We start from the raw sequence: 15,407 nt of genomic DNA, 5'->3' as shown, positions 1-15,407 counted from the left end.
CAGGGGAAGAGAGTTAATCATAGTGAGGACTCCGGCTTTGCGCTCCTATTTTGTATGTTTCAGTGTTTCCCCCCTCTGGGCATTACTACTATCTATTCATAGTCTTAGACTAATACTGTACCAACTTAATTAAAATTATTTTGCCTCCCTCTTAATATAGGTCGTTGGCTACAAAGTGATGGGTTTCATTTTCTAATTTGCTAGTTTTGAGACTTACAATTTTCCACTTTCCCTATTTTGACTACGTTATGAAGCTCTTGCATTTATTTCTTCATATGAAGTTTCTAGAGTTAGTGCACACAGACACAGACACAGACAGAGTCCCTTGAAACATCCGTGAAGGACGAGACTGGGTATCTAACGCTGTCTGTAGATGTCCACGTCTTTGGCTGAGAACTCAGTGACAGCTGGTTATGCAGCTCTTGGTGCCATAGCTTGACCACTCGGGCTGCACCAGTAGAACTGGGAATAAATCACATTACGGTGAACACTTTCTCTTCCTCTGGGCTATAGTATCTCAAGGCTTTGTTCTCCTCACACACTGTCTAATGAGTTACCTGTATTTTTCCAATTTTAGGTTACCACACTTGTAAATTGTCCCCAGAACCCTTCCAACAGGAAAAAAGGATGTTCCAAAAGAGCCAGAGTTCTTCTAGCTTCTGTGGAGGAAGCAACCTGGAATTTATTAGACAAGGGAGAGAAGATTGCTCAGGAAGCCACGGTTTTAAAGGAAGAGCTTACTTCTGCACTTGGGGAAGTTCGCAAAGAAAGTGAGTACTTCATCCTGGGCAGGAGCAAACTGTGTATCCTCAGGGTGTGAGTCACTGACTTAGATTTGTGAGCGTTTTGTTCTTGCTGGCTTGGGTTTATTAGTCTTTCACAGAGCTGTGAGGAACTAGCAGTGGAGGTAAGCTGCTCCTTAGACAGCTCCAAGGGTCCCAGTCCTAGCTCTTTTCTTTACTTACACAGTCCCTGCAGACAACTTTGCCCCCACCATGCTGTAACTCATATATAACAGACAAAGAGAAGACTAGTGCAACTGAAGACACATTTGCCCATACATAAATAAATTATGTTTTTCATAAGCAGTTGGGAGATGGAAGTTTCATATCTGCCTGAGTGCACTTTTTATTTTTCAGTTTTATGGACGTTTACATTTACTGAACTTTTTTTAACACTCTGGATAAACTATGCATAACCCATTTTGCTGCTTTGTTAATTTTACATAATAATAATTTGATATCTTTACTTACAAGAATTTTCTAATGAATGTAAGTCACTTCTGCATGATATTTAAAAAATTAGCCAAGAGAAAAGATTTTTGTGTACATTAGCTTGCTGCAGGTAACTATATTGGGAGGAAAAGGAAAGCTGAATTTTCTTCTTCAACTTTATAAAAGAGGCTTGGGATGTCCAAACATTTCCTTCTCACTGCCCTTGACATAACTTTAAGAAATTCAGAAACTCTTTTCTTTTCTTTTTTTTTTTGTCTCCTTTGATACAGGGTCTCACTATGTAGTTCAGTCTGGCCTTGAGCTCACTTTGTAGCCCAGGCTGGTCTCGAACTCACAACAATCCTCCTGCCTCAGCCTCCCAAGTGCTGGGATTACAGGTATGCACCACTATGCCTGGCTCAGAAAGTCTTTTCTAAACAATTACAATGAACACACAAACCACAATACATCTTAGGTCAAATGTATGATATGGGAGGTTATTTTTTACATACTTGAAATTTTAATTTTAACATTTTATTTTTTAAAATTAAGTTTATTGTGTATCCTTAAGGCATAAAATATGATGTTATAGGATCCATATGTACAGCAAAACGGTTGCCATAGTGAAACATTAACATATCATCTCACATAATTATTTTTTTTAGTGGCAAGATCAGCTAAAATTGAACAAAATTCCTGAATACAATATTATTAACTATAAATTTCATTTTATACATTAGAACTCTCAACTCCTTCATCTTATATGTATACTACCTTTTTTAGTTTTAGTTTTTGTAGTGCTAAGGTTAGAACCCAGGGGTGCTTTGTCATTGAGGTACATCTCCAGACTTTTTAATTTTTGTTTTTTTATGTTGAGACAGGGCTTCTCTAAGTTGTCTTGGTGGGACTCCAACTTGTGATCCTGCCTCAGCCTTCCTCATGCTGAGGTTACAGTGGGCACTACCATGCCCAGTTTATATTTGCTGCTTTGTAGCATTTGTAGCTCATGATCATCACTGCTTTATTCTCCACCTCTGTATTTTTATGTTTGAGTTCTCTTTCTTTTCTTTTTTTAGATTTCATCTGTAAGTGAAATCATGCAATATTTTTCTGTGTTTATGTTATTTCACAGCATAATGCCTTTCAGGTTTGTCGTGGAGCGTGGCAGGCGCTCTTCTTTTTAAAGACTAGTATCCCGCGGTCTGCATGCACACCGCGGCATCTTCCTCCCTTCAGCTGTGGGCACACACTCAGGCTGCCCGCATGCCTTGGCTGTTGTGACCATTACTGCAATGGACATGAATCGGGTGGTAATTCTGCATTTAATTTCCTCAGGAGCCCCATAACGTTTTCCTTACCCTTGCTACATACTTTATGTTTAAAGGGATTCTTTAAACAACACCTAGAAAATACAGTGCACACAGTAACTTGAAAGGAGTTTGTCATTCCTCTCTGCTCCCATCTGCCCCAGACCCACTCTCCTGTGTTATCTCATTATCTTCTTAGGCACCAGGACCTTTCCTTCCCATTCCACTTCCCTTTCAAATAATTCTAAACATGATACATTTTATCTCCTTGTACTTCTCAGATCTGTTCATCCTTGACATTGTTTCCTGAATTCAGAATGATGGCATTAGCCTGCTCCAAAGTCAAATAGTTTTTTTTTAAATGAAAATATCATTTACCTTTCCTGTTTATAATTCTCTTTCATGGCTATTGGAGGATTAGAGGGACCATTAATCTTTTTTTTTTGTTTTTATTTTTCTTAGTCCATGTTTGTAGTGATCACATTCCCCTGGGGAGCTGGTGCTGTGCGTGAGGCATCTTCATTCTTCCTTCATCCCCTTCCCTGGCCCTCCCTCCCTCTCTTAGCTCCTAAAGCATTGTGATTTGCCTTCTGCCTTTCTGTCTCATCTCATTTCCTGATTCTGCTGTACTATCTAACTTTCCTCCAAAAAAAGAACAGCTTGTGGTATCTTGAACTGTGTGTGTTGCTTTAAGCCTCTGCGCCTCTGTTCCCAGCTATTCTCTCTGCCTGAATCGCCCTTGTCATTCAGCCAGTCTTTCCTTGCCTAGCAAAGCTCTGTTGAGTTAGATAGAAATATTCTGGACAGTCAGACAGGGCCAGGCCCTCGAAGGAGCTGATACAGAAGACAAGATACCTTGCAGGTGGAGAGACGGTACTTGCTGCAGGCCAGATCTCAAGACAAAAGATTAAACAGCACACTCACAGATGTACCTGGGGATGGACATCAGGGATTGATATTCTAAATAGGTAGTGATCACCTTGAAGAGTCACTGACCCAACCCCTTACAGGAAAGTCCCTGTTCTGTGTTCATGCCCGCTTGCTACGTGACTGGTTTCCCCATTTGATCCCGATTTAATCAATTTTACCTAAACAATTCTTACTGGCTGACCATAGTTTTGTCCCACCTCATGCCAACCTTGTGATTTCCCATTTACTCCCCACCTTGGACCCACCTCATCTCGTGATTTTGCTCTGTAAAAATCCCTGGAAAAGACAGGTTCCCTGGGCAACCCACTTGGGCCCCCTTCTCTCCCTCTCTCAGACAGAAGCTTTCTTTCCCTCAATAAATATACTCTGCTCTTAAAAAAGAAAAAAGCTCCACCCTGCTGTCTTTCCAGGAAGCACTTCCTGACCCTTTGGATTCTTCTCTGTGTTCTTCTGGACTCAGCGACTCTTTCACGGGACCCACAATTCTGTAAACACTGATTTACTCATCTAGTAAGTCTAGACTCTTCGTGCTGTCTTGATTTACAATATCTGACACATGCGACACTTGATTAATGTTTTTTGTATAAAAAAAATCAAATCACTTTATCACTTCACATTATAAACTTTGTTTTTACCTTGAATCTTATGAAAATTATCTCTTGCAGTTATAGTTTCACTGCAGTCTTTTGTAAGGAATATAAGCCCTATTCTGATAATGTTCCTCTCTGAAAATGTGATGATTTGACAGCATAGTTTCCACATGCTGTCTGGTAATAAATATGGAAGACATTTGTCTTTCTTAGGCAGGAACAACGATTATCATCTCAAGGTGCTTGCTTTTGTTTTTAAAATGAATTAGCCTTTTAAGCCCAATAGAAATAAGTTCTATGAAAGAGATATTCTCGAGAAGTCTGGATTCTGGAATTATGCAGTAAACTCTTCATTGTGTTCATGTATGAAATACATGTACATGTCACAGTCTGTGTATACAATAGATACATTTTGTTAAAGATCAGCAAGTGTGTGACACTCTAATTCTTGTGACAAACTGCCACTTTAGTGTGGGAGGAGAGCAGTGACATGGCACATGCTTCTGGGAGGCACAGCCAGTGGTGATCCCGTGGAGAGCAGCAATAGTGAGAGCATTGTTCCTGCAACTTGGAAGGAATTTGAGCTCAGTGGTGGAGCTGAATGTTCAGGAGGGTGGGTTCTGACCCGGTCAGCTCAGTGTGACACTGTGCACATATTTGGAATAGTTCTCCCCCTTGCTTTTAAAGGTCTTGACCAGTGGCATAATGTGAAAGACTGATGATGTACAACTATTACGTTTTATGCGTTTGGAAAAGTTAAAAACTATTGGAAGTGGAGGATAGTTTTACTTATATATTTGTTGAGTTATTTTCAAGAAAAATTTTAAGACTAATTTAGAAATTTTCTCCTTCTAATAAAGACAGTGTAATTTATGTAGCCTTACTATGAGATTCTGTTGTATTCTGACTTATTGCTTTAAGTGGCCTTGTTACAGATTCAAAGTAATAAATAATGTGGGCATTTTGCTGAACTGAAGAGCTTGCCTGGGGAAGGTCGAGCACAGGTTATCTTGGGGGCGGGGGGTGAAATTAAAAGTGACATGTGGATCCAGGAGTAGAGTGGTTCTGCAAAGGTGGTGTCCATTGCAGATTACCTGTGGTTACCCTGGAGCTTATAGTTTACCCAGGTGCTTATACCTGTACATTAGCAAGGCATTAAATTGAACATTTCATGTAGAGTTTAAAATTATTCACATAATTACATAGAAATTAGGTAAGCATTGTTTATAATGTCTGGGTTACGTGTTTTACCTATGGCATACACACCAACTTTGTGTAGACACCACTCCCCTCCAATCTAGAGACACTATTTGTAAGTCCCACATGAAGTAATACTATTTAAGGTTTTAGTGAGGATTAACATGTATATAGAAAACGGCATATGTTATTGTGAAGGACTCAATAAACTGTCGCATAGTGAGCATAATCATATAAACATCCCAATCAAGAAATACGATATTACTGAAGCTCCAGAAGCAGCGCTTACGCCTCAGCTAGTTACAGCATCCTCATCTCGAAGGAAATCATAATTTTTCATTCTAATGCTGTAGGTTGCTTTAGTTTCTTTGTGACTTTTGTGTGAGATTATGTAGCTTGTTATCTTCTGAGTCTGACGTTTGCTCCATGTTAGAGGTCTGTGAGAACTTACCATACAGTAGTTCATCATTTTCACTGGTGAACAATTATTTAACCATTCTTTACTGATGGATGTTCGAATTCTTTCCAGCTTTTGGCCTTCATGAGCATGACTTTTGGTGCACAAGTGCAGCATTCCTTTTAGGTTTATACCTAGGAATAAGTGTCTAGGTCACAAGGTATACATATGCCTAGATTTAGTAGACAGGATGAGTTTTCCAAAATGGATTTGCAATCGACATTAACAGGAGTAATTTATCAGAGTTCCATTTGCTCCACAGTCTTAATAACTTGGAGTTAGCAAGTGCCAGTGGTCTTTTTTTTTTTTAAGGGGGGGGACAGTGTCTTGCTATATAGCCTAGGTTGACCTCAAATTTGAAATTCTCCTGTCTCAGCCTCCTGAGGGCATATACCACTATGCTTAGCTTGTCAAATGTTTATAATGTAAGTATAGTGGTGGTATATTTTTGTAGTTTTAATTTGTATTTCTCTCATAACTTTTTATATATTCTATATGAGTCCTTTGTTAGTGCAGGAATTACAAATGTCTTTTTATTATATTAAGCACTTCTTAATTTAATAAATTTCTTAACTTCTTCATTTTAATAACTTACAATTTTTTTGTTTCTTTAAAGGTAGAGCTTTTTATGTTCTGGCAAAGCAACTATTAAAATTACTATTAAAAAGGATATTTTCTTATGTTGACATTCCAAGGCTTTATTCTTATTATTCTTATTATTCTTATTTTGTTTTGTTTTTGAGACAGGGTCTTGCTATGTAGTTCAGGTTAGTTTTGAATTCACTATGTAGCCCAGGCTGGCCTCAAACTCACAGTGATCCTCCTGCCTCAGTTTCCCAAGTGCTGAGATTATAGGTGTGCACCACCATGCTTTTTATCTTTACAATGTACCTGGAAATTTTTATGAGTTGTGTGTTAGGGATCATGATTCACATTTGTTTGTTTGTTTGTTTGTTTGTGTTTGGAAATTCAGTTGGTCCAGTACCTTATGAATGCATATGACAGTGTAATTGTTCTAATGCAATTTATTGAAGACAATGTTTTTTCCTCTTTTAATTACTCTTTCATCTTTGTTGAAAATTAATTGAGCATATATGTCTTGGTGAAATTTAGAATTCTATTATATATGTACATTTATATCACAATTGATGATAGTCAGTCCTTATACATACATATATATACCCATATATTACTCATTATTATATATATCATATATACATATTGTTATATCAATATCACATAGTCTTAAATGACACACTCCATCATAAGAAGTATTAAAATAAAAATACTTCAATTTATTTGTTTTAGATACCCTGCATTTCCATGGAAATTTTAGGATCAGCTTGTCAATTTTTACAAGAAACCTTGCTGGGATTTTGATGTTTTTTTTTTTGTGCCAGGAATTGAACTCAGGACCTTGCACTTGCCAGACAGGTGCTTGTGTCACTGAGCTAAATCCCCAGCCTTTTGATTTTGATTAGACTGGATCACAGATCAATTTGTGCTGCCCTTACTTTTTAACAGTAATGAGTTTTGGGCTGGGTGTGGTGGTGCACGCCTGTAATCCTAGCACTCAGGAGGCTGAGGCAGGAGGATCGCTGTGAGCTCGAGACCAGCTTGAGCAGCAAAGTGACTTCAAGGCCAGCCTGAACTGCATAGTGAGACTGTCTCAAAAAGACAAAAAAAAAAAAACAACAAAAAAACAGTAATGAGTCTTGAAATTAAGAGCTATGGTGTGCCTCCTCATTTGTTTTGGGTACAACTCTTGCACATCCTTTTTTGTTCAACTTGACTTCAAGTGTTTCATATCTTAAATGGAATTTTAAAAACTTTTATTTTAAATTTTTAAAGTTAAAAAATAGCTCAGTTTATCTTCAAACTCATGACAAGCTTTTCTTTCTCTAGGCTATTTTTAGTTCATCTAGTAAACTTTTCACGTCAGTTACTATACTTGCTCTTGAATTTTCTTTCTTCTTAATAAAAATTCACACTGTTAAAATTCCACTTTATTCATTCATCGTGTCTCTTCTTAAGTCTTTAAGCATATTCATAATATCTACTTGAAACTGCTTGCTTGCTAGCTACAATATCGGAATCATCTAGATTTTGTTTCTGTTGACTGATATCTTTTCCCTTAGCTATAGGTCACTGTTTTCCATTTCTTCATATGGCCAGTAATTGTGATGATTTACTCAGCACTATGGGAAGTAGGTTGTGGATATTCTAGATTCTGTTTTCCTCTTCTGAAGAGTGTTGAGTTTCCTTCTGCAGGGCCCTAAGTGACTGAACTGACACCAGGACTTGTTCAGTCTTTAAAACATGGAATCTGCTTTGGTTTTGTCTTTAGTTTGCAAAGAATTCTTAGTCCTGGGGACATAGTCTCTTTACTTCTGTGGTATGGCCTTCTGGAGTTTCAAAGGGTGATTTAATGTGTTAGGTAAACTCATCTAATTTACATGTCTAAAACTCCAAACTCTGCTCCTGAAGTGGGAGGCAGTTGAAATTACTTCACGGCTTTTTTGCCTTCGCGGCATTGCTTTGTACTTGGTTCTTTGGAAGGACCAGTGCATTCAGAAGTCAGCTATGGGGTCTGTGAAAGTTCACGTGTAGTTTCAAGGCTCCATACATTTGTAGTTTCCTCTTTCATGAGGCTTTTACTCTCAATGTACTCTTATTCTGTATTTCCCCAAACTGTTCTGTGAGGTGTCAAGCCAGTAAGACCGTGACTTTATCCTTTAAGTTTTTTCATTTTCAGAGAAAGTGATTTTTATTGATACACTTTAAGGCATCTGCCTGCTGTTGCTGGTGGACAAAATGGGCAGAGTCCAGATCCCTGGTGATTAATCCCAGCAAGCCAGCAGTAGCTTTATGGTGGGGTAGCGGATAATCCCAGTGAGCCTGCACCGTTATCTCCCTAAAATTCAGGTTGGCGGTGAGGCTGGAGCAAAAGAAGTAAAAAGAAGAATAGAATGGAGCCACAAGAACTTAAAAACTAGGATCCTATGGCAGTTGGCGCGCCTCCTATGGGTTTAGCTTGGCGCAGGGCCGCTAGCTGGACCCAGCAGTCGTTCTGAGCTCAGACCTGAGGTGGCCCTGTGCACAATGACTTCTGGCCAGTGACCCTGTCTGCAGGAGGTCTCACCCCAGTACTCACCAGCAGCCAGCACAGGCCTGCACCTCCCCTGCTTCCTTCCGCAGTGCGTCTCTCTGAGGAGGCCTCAGGCTGGCCAGCAATGGCGTGTCTACAGCTTTGGGCCGCCCCTCTTGTGTAGTGGTTCCTGGTCTAAGGACAGGCTCTTCCTCCTCCCTCCTTCTTCTCTCTTTGCCTTCCTCGTGGGCTGCAGTTCTGCTTCAGAGCCTCCTGGATCCGGGGACCCCTTCCTTCCACTCCTCCTCCTCTTCATGTTGCTGTTCCAGTGTCTGACAGCACCTCTCAGAGAGGCTCTTGCTCTGCTGCTTGCCCTCTGCCTCCGTCCTGGAAGGGCCCTGTTCCTCAGTGTTAACCGGCCAGTTGTCGCACGGTCTTCAGAGCACATGTTGTGTGAACAGTGTGACTCTCACTTTTTTTTTTTTTTTTTCTGGTAACAGGAATTGAACTCACGACCTTGCGCTTGCCAGGCAGGCGCTGTGCCGCTGAGCTAAATCCCCAGCCTGAACAATGTGACTCTCATCAGTACTGTTTTTCTGGAAATATCTCCTTGCTCATTCTCTTACTCTTCTTTTCTAGACTGCGAGGACATGTTTGAGTTTTTATCACCACATCCCATAGCTCTTACTCTTTTCCGTAGTTTATATTTGCTTTCCTCTCCTTGCTTTAATCTGGAGAGTCTTAATTAATTTAAACTATATTTAGCAGTGCTACCTTCAGCTATGTCTTTCTGTCATGAAATCCAACTATTGCATTTTATATTTTGGTTATTATGTTTTTTGGCTCGATAATTTGATAGATTTTTACAAAATCAAATTTTTTCCTAAAATTTCTCAACATTTTTCCTGAACATTTCAGTTAATTTCCGTAGTTGATGTGTCCAGTATGGGGCTCTCCTGTAGGTTTGTTTCTGATGACTGTTTTTCTGACTGATTGAAGTTAATATCTTTCATGGGATGTTAGGTAAGTTTTGATTGGATGTTGGGCATTGTGAAAATTATAGAATTAATTTTTTCCAGCTAGCCTTTACCCCCAAGAGTACCACCAGAAATTTTAATTGAAATTTCCTCCTAGGGAGGCACAGATCTCTTTTTTTCCTCCCTAAATTCTTTTTTTTTTTTTTTTAGAAACAGGGTCTTGCTATGTAGTTCAGGTCGGCCTTGAGCTCACTTTTGTAGCCCAGGCCGGTCTCAAACTCACAATGATCCTCCTGCCTCAGCCTCCCTAGTGCTGGGATGACAGGTCCCCTAAATTCTTGAAGTAATAAGAAGTTAATTTGCCCAGCTTCTCATTTTCCCAGTTGCCATATTCTTTGGCTTTCCTATTGTTCAGTTTCTCTGCCACTTGGCTTCTCATATACAAAATGTTAAATCTAGGTGGATTTAGAATCTAAGTGTCAAAAATGAAATTTAAAAACTGTAAAAGGAAGAGCAATGTTTTTTAAGCTTTGAGGATAGAACAAATTTGACTAAACATGAAATAAAATACTTTAAAGTAGCATGCATTTTACAATATGAAAATTAAAAACTTTTGTATCATAAATTCTTTTTTATCAGTTTTTATTAGTCACCATTTATAGCACAGGATGATCACAATTCTTGTGGGGAGTTGGTTCAGGCACATAAGACATCTGAATTCCTTTTTTCATCCTCTTTCCCTCCTCTCTCTTCTCTTCCCTCCATCTCTTGGACCCATTCCCTTGGTTTTTTTTTTTTTTCAAACAGTCTAGTTCACCCTTCCATATGATATTTTATTTTGCTCTTTATAAAGAAAATGAAAAGATATACAGAAGATACTGGTATAAACACAACAAAGAGTTAAAACAAGAATATACAAAGAGCTGTCTAAAACCAGTCAGAAAAACAATGAGCCAGAGGACAATGGCCACAAGAAGAATTTTCCTGAGGAGTGAACACCTGCCCCTGGTAAGCATGAAAAGAGGTGTTTGACCTTAGTGAGGTAGATATATAAGTGAGATAACATTTTATGCCATTCACTTGTCAAACAGTAAAAAAATTCAAAATGCTTATGTTAGATTTTGTTTTTTATTTTTGTTTTTTATTTTTTAAAGAGAATAAAAAATAACAAAATAACAACAACATAGACAAAACAAAACAAAGCAATAACCATAAAAATGATACAGGGATTCAGAACAAAATGATAGGAATTAACAGTGGCTGTTATATTACATATTGTCATCTTCAACAACGTTGCTCAGATTTCCAGATGTAAGAATGCAAGGTTTATCAAACAATTAAAGAGAAGAAAAAAAACCAAAAACCTTAGCAACGTTACAGAGCTTCACTAAAGATGGTTGGAATTCAGCAATCGTTGTTATATTGCATATTGCTGTCCTCAGATTAGTTGTTCAGATTATCAGATATAAGCATGCAAAATTGGTAAAAATATTTAAGCATTAACTGTTCCTTTCAATAAACCAATAGACATCAGCAGTACAATTATCCCATATATATATAATATATTTCTTCTTTCTTTCTTTTTCTCCTTTCCCTCATCCCAGTTGTTCTTTCTGTTTGAGCAGGTTCTTTCCCTTTCACAATATCTATTGTACCTTTTGGGTTTTATGTTCTTACATTAGGCTCTTTTAGGTTCTTACATTAGGGAGACAATATGATGTTTACACATGCAGGTCTGATTTATTTCACTTATGAGTATGGTCTCTAGTTGCATCCATTTACCTATAAAAACCTCAAGTTTATTTTTTTATAGCTGAGTAATACTCCATTGTATAAAAATACCGCATCCTATTTATCCATTCCTCAGACTATGGGCATTTGGGTTGTTTCCAAGATTTAGCTATGACAAATTGTGCTGCTATGAACATGGGTGCATGTATATCGCTGTGATATGATGTTTTTCGTTCTTCTGGGAAAATACTGTATGTCAGATTTTGCAGCAACAGGATCTTTTACACATTTCTGGTAGAAATATAAATTGGTACAACTACTTTGAAGACCAATTCTGGTATTATACTTTTGTCAAGTTCCAAAGTTTATATGTATAGGTTTGTTTCTGGATTCAAATTAATTATGTTTCGGGGCTGGGGATTTAACTCAGCGGCAAAGCGCCTGCCTGGCAAGTGCAAGGTCGTGAGTTCGGTTCCCGGTACTGGAGAAAAACCGAAAAACAAAAACAACAACAACAACAACAACAACAACAACAACAAAAAACCAAATTAATTATGTTTTTTGATGTTGGTATGTAGAAATGGAATTTATCTTTTAAGGTTGGTCCTTGCTGAATTGTTATCTTTGAAATGAAATATTTGAATGGTAAATTAAAAGAATCAGGAAGCAGTGAAAGTAAGCTAATACACATGCTCTGCTTCCTTGGCATCCCTTAGGGTAGAAAGACTATGGTACTTTATTTGGCTTATGTAAGTAAAATTTTGCCGAAGCGATGTGTTAAAGCATAGTATATAGGATTTGCTGTCCACAAAACTGCAAATAGCAAAGAATTGTTGTAACATAAGTAATATATTTTGTATTTATAAATATTTAGGAATAGCTGCTGTCCTCAGTTCTGCACTTCTAAAGGTGACACTTTTCCCTAATGTGCAGAAAAATATGTATAGTGATGCATGGTCTATTGTAGCTCACTACTTGTAGGTGTTTATTAACTTAATGAGTTGTCTTTCAGAATAAATTCTAAAGACAAATAGTAAACAGTGATAATGTTTCATTTTGGTGTTGTAAGAAAAAGATAAGTAATATTTGTAAACATTTGTCAATCACTTTTTAAATTCTAGAGGATGCTTGGTTGAAATTTACTTGAAGTGTAAATACAGAGTAGATTTCTTAATCTCAAGATATAGATTTTTGTCTTCAAATATTAAAAGTTTTAAAATAGAATTATAGATTTGAATTATAATTGAAAAAATTCATTGTCTTATTTTTATTAATGCTGTGATGAAAATAAAAATCAGACAAGCTGGGCATGGTGGCACATGCCTGTAATCCCAGCACTTGGGAGGCTGAGGCAGGAGGAATGTCATGAGTTCGAGGCCAGCCTGAGCTACATAGGTGAGTTCAAGGCCAATCTATACTGCATAGTGAGATGCTGTCTAAAAAAGAAAAAAAAAGGAAAGAAAAAATGGCCAAATTAATGGAATATTGAAAAAGTCTTGGTCAGTATTTGTTCTAAACTCAAATAAAATATGGGGTTACTATGAGATAAAAGGCTTGTAAAAAGGAAATGATTAGTTTTTGTGTCACTGATTAGTTTGTGTCAATGATTAGTTTTTGTGAGTGCTAATAGTAGGGAGATAAGAGGATTACAAAAGAAAACATATCAGTCTTATGTCTTTTTGCTATCCATTTATAAACATTTATTGAGTATCCACTGTTTATCTATTTTACTTAAACACTTGAAAACATTTTTGGCTCTGGAAATATAAAAATAAATAAGGCATACCCTAAGTACTTTGAATCTATATCGAGGTATAGATGTTGTAAGCAGCTAAAGTCTGATAAATGACATTATAATCCCACGTCCAAAGGACTAGAGAAGCACAGATGAAGGGGTGATAAAAAGTTTGTTTCTAAGGTTTCTTTTATTTTCCCTTACTGAGTGAAAGAATGATGAATCTCCCCCACTTGAGGACAGATGAATTATAATTGATAGAAACAAATAGTCTGTGGTTAGTTTACCTCTTCCCAGAGACTTGTGTTCCCAGTCTCTCCTGTGAAATGTTTATTGAAAAGCTTTTGTGGGCCGGGCTGTGTTCAGTGTCTTGGGCTCGCCGAAGTGCATTAGACAGACATGGCGTGCTGTTACCCTTTTGACTGATATTTCAGCGGGAAGACTGGCAGTAAACAAAGAGACGTGCTTTTACTTCTTGATGATAGATTCTTTACCTTTGGAACATGAAGTACGTTAAGTACCTAACTATACATTAACTACACATTACTACATAACTACACATTAACATTAACTACATAAAGTAGTTTTCTCATGTAATCAGTAACACCCTTACCTTAGAATAACACATTTGTAGATTCCTCGTAAAATAAATATAAAAATATGCGTTCCTCAGTGTAGGAGGGGATAGTTAATTTGAGATTTCAAGAATGTTCAGGGCAAGGTCACGGTTCAGTTTTCCTGTATACTGCCCAGACAAGCCAGGCTGCCGACATAGGTGGAGTACAGCACTCACCACCGGCCCCTGCCCCACATACTTTGATGTTGAGGTATTTGGAGCTGCAGCACGCAGCCTTATGTCAGTAGTCTTTGCGCTTGTGCATGTCAGACCCAGTAGCTGCAAACAGGTACCACAGGTTCTATGTTCACACAGGCCAGATGGAAGAGGACTTGCAAGTTCATTGGAAGCCACTGCCATTAGAGTATTTGCCATCTCTTTGTAGTTATGGGCCTCCACGAAGCCAGCATGAGCTAGCTGGAGAGGTCTGATGATCAGCGAGGAGCTTTCGAGTCCATCAAGGGCCCTCTCACTATAGCTGCTCTTCCCACATATGAAGCTATGGTACTTTATACTAACAGAAGTGCTGTGCTACCAGGTCTATTAATGCAGAGCTTCCCGCTGCATGCTTATAAGGCTCAGGACTGCAGCAGCGGACATCGTGCCTCATTTTGCATGGCTCATGAGCATTTCTGATAGGGATGGCAGTGTGGCTAGAAACGAGGACACTGTCTTTCTCCCCATTGAGACACAGACTTTTGTGTTAAAAAGTGTGTATTCCTTATATGTATAACACATGTATGCAGGATATATTTTCTTTTCAAAACTTAGTGTATACTTTAAATCGACTCAGCAGTTGTGCATACTTACAGGGTGCAGAGTCACATTCAGTATAGTATATGCACAATATGTAATGATCACATCATTAATTGGTCTATTGCTCACCACGGACATACCATTTCTTTGTGTTCAGAACATTCAAAATCTTATTAGTTATTTTGAAATATTCAATTAATTGTTGTTAGCTATAGTTATCCTGCTGTGCTACAGAACACTGGAAGTTATTCTTCCTATCCAGCTGCACCCCTGTTCACAGAGAATATTTTCTACTCATTTTTCTTTCTATATTTCCATAGTTCCTCATCTCCATGATTCACAAGACCTCAGGTTTGGAGAATTTTTTTTTTCCCAAGCAGGAATTAGGAATCAAGACCTGCCGTCATTCATTCTAGTCAGAGAAAATGATTACTTGTAGAAATAATTATTCTCAGAAAGCAGATTCCTGAAAGTATAATTAATCTTCCTATCAGTATACTTAGGTACTTGCTTAAACAATAAATGCTGTTATAGAATTTCCACCTTTAACATGTTACCTATGACCTCCCTGAGGATGTGGTGCATTTTTTTGTATAAGGAAGTAGATGGGAACAAGGGAGTGTTAGGGAACTAGAGATTTAAAAAATTTAAATACAGGTGTCCATTTTAGGTCACCTGTATTGGGAAAAGCTTATAATACTTAGCTGTACAAAATAAAGTATTTATTGCAAAAGATGACAGTTAAGTTTTCTGTCCCTCAATAAAAGGTCAGTTCCATCTACTTTGCTTAGCTATATATATATATAGCT

The 15,407-nt window shown here is 37.9% G+C and overlaps 1 protein-coding gene across 4 annotated transcripts in view; it reads left to right on the top strand.

Moving 5' to 3' along the window:
* Positions 1-15,407, top strand: part of Ctnna3 (catenin (cadherin-associated protein), alpha 3) — a 1,502,556-nt gene that overhangs the window by 58,183 nt on the left and 1,428,966 nt on the right. For all 4 annotated transcript variants that reach the window (XM_013514887.1, XM_005385969.2, XM_005385970.2 and 1 more), the window contains exon 3: positions 578-770. In XM_013514887.1, the coding sequence (XP_013370341.1) occupies positions 578-770 (193 nt within the window). The remainder of the gene's footprint in view (positions 1-577; positions 771-15,407) is intronic.

This window comes from Chinchilla lanigera, unplaced genomic scaffold, assembly GCF_000276665.1.
Source record: "Chinchilla lanigera isolate Chin_1 unplaced genomic scaffold, ChiLan1.0 scaffold00024, whole genome shotgun sequence".
Taxonomy (NCBI): Eukaryota; Metazoa; Chordata; class Mammalia; order Rodentia; family Chinchillidae; genus Chinchilla; species Chinchilla lanigera.
The sequence above is the reverse complement of the archived record's forward strand: the minus strand, read 5'-3'. Positions and strand labels throughout refer to the sequence as shown.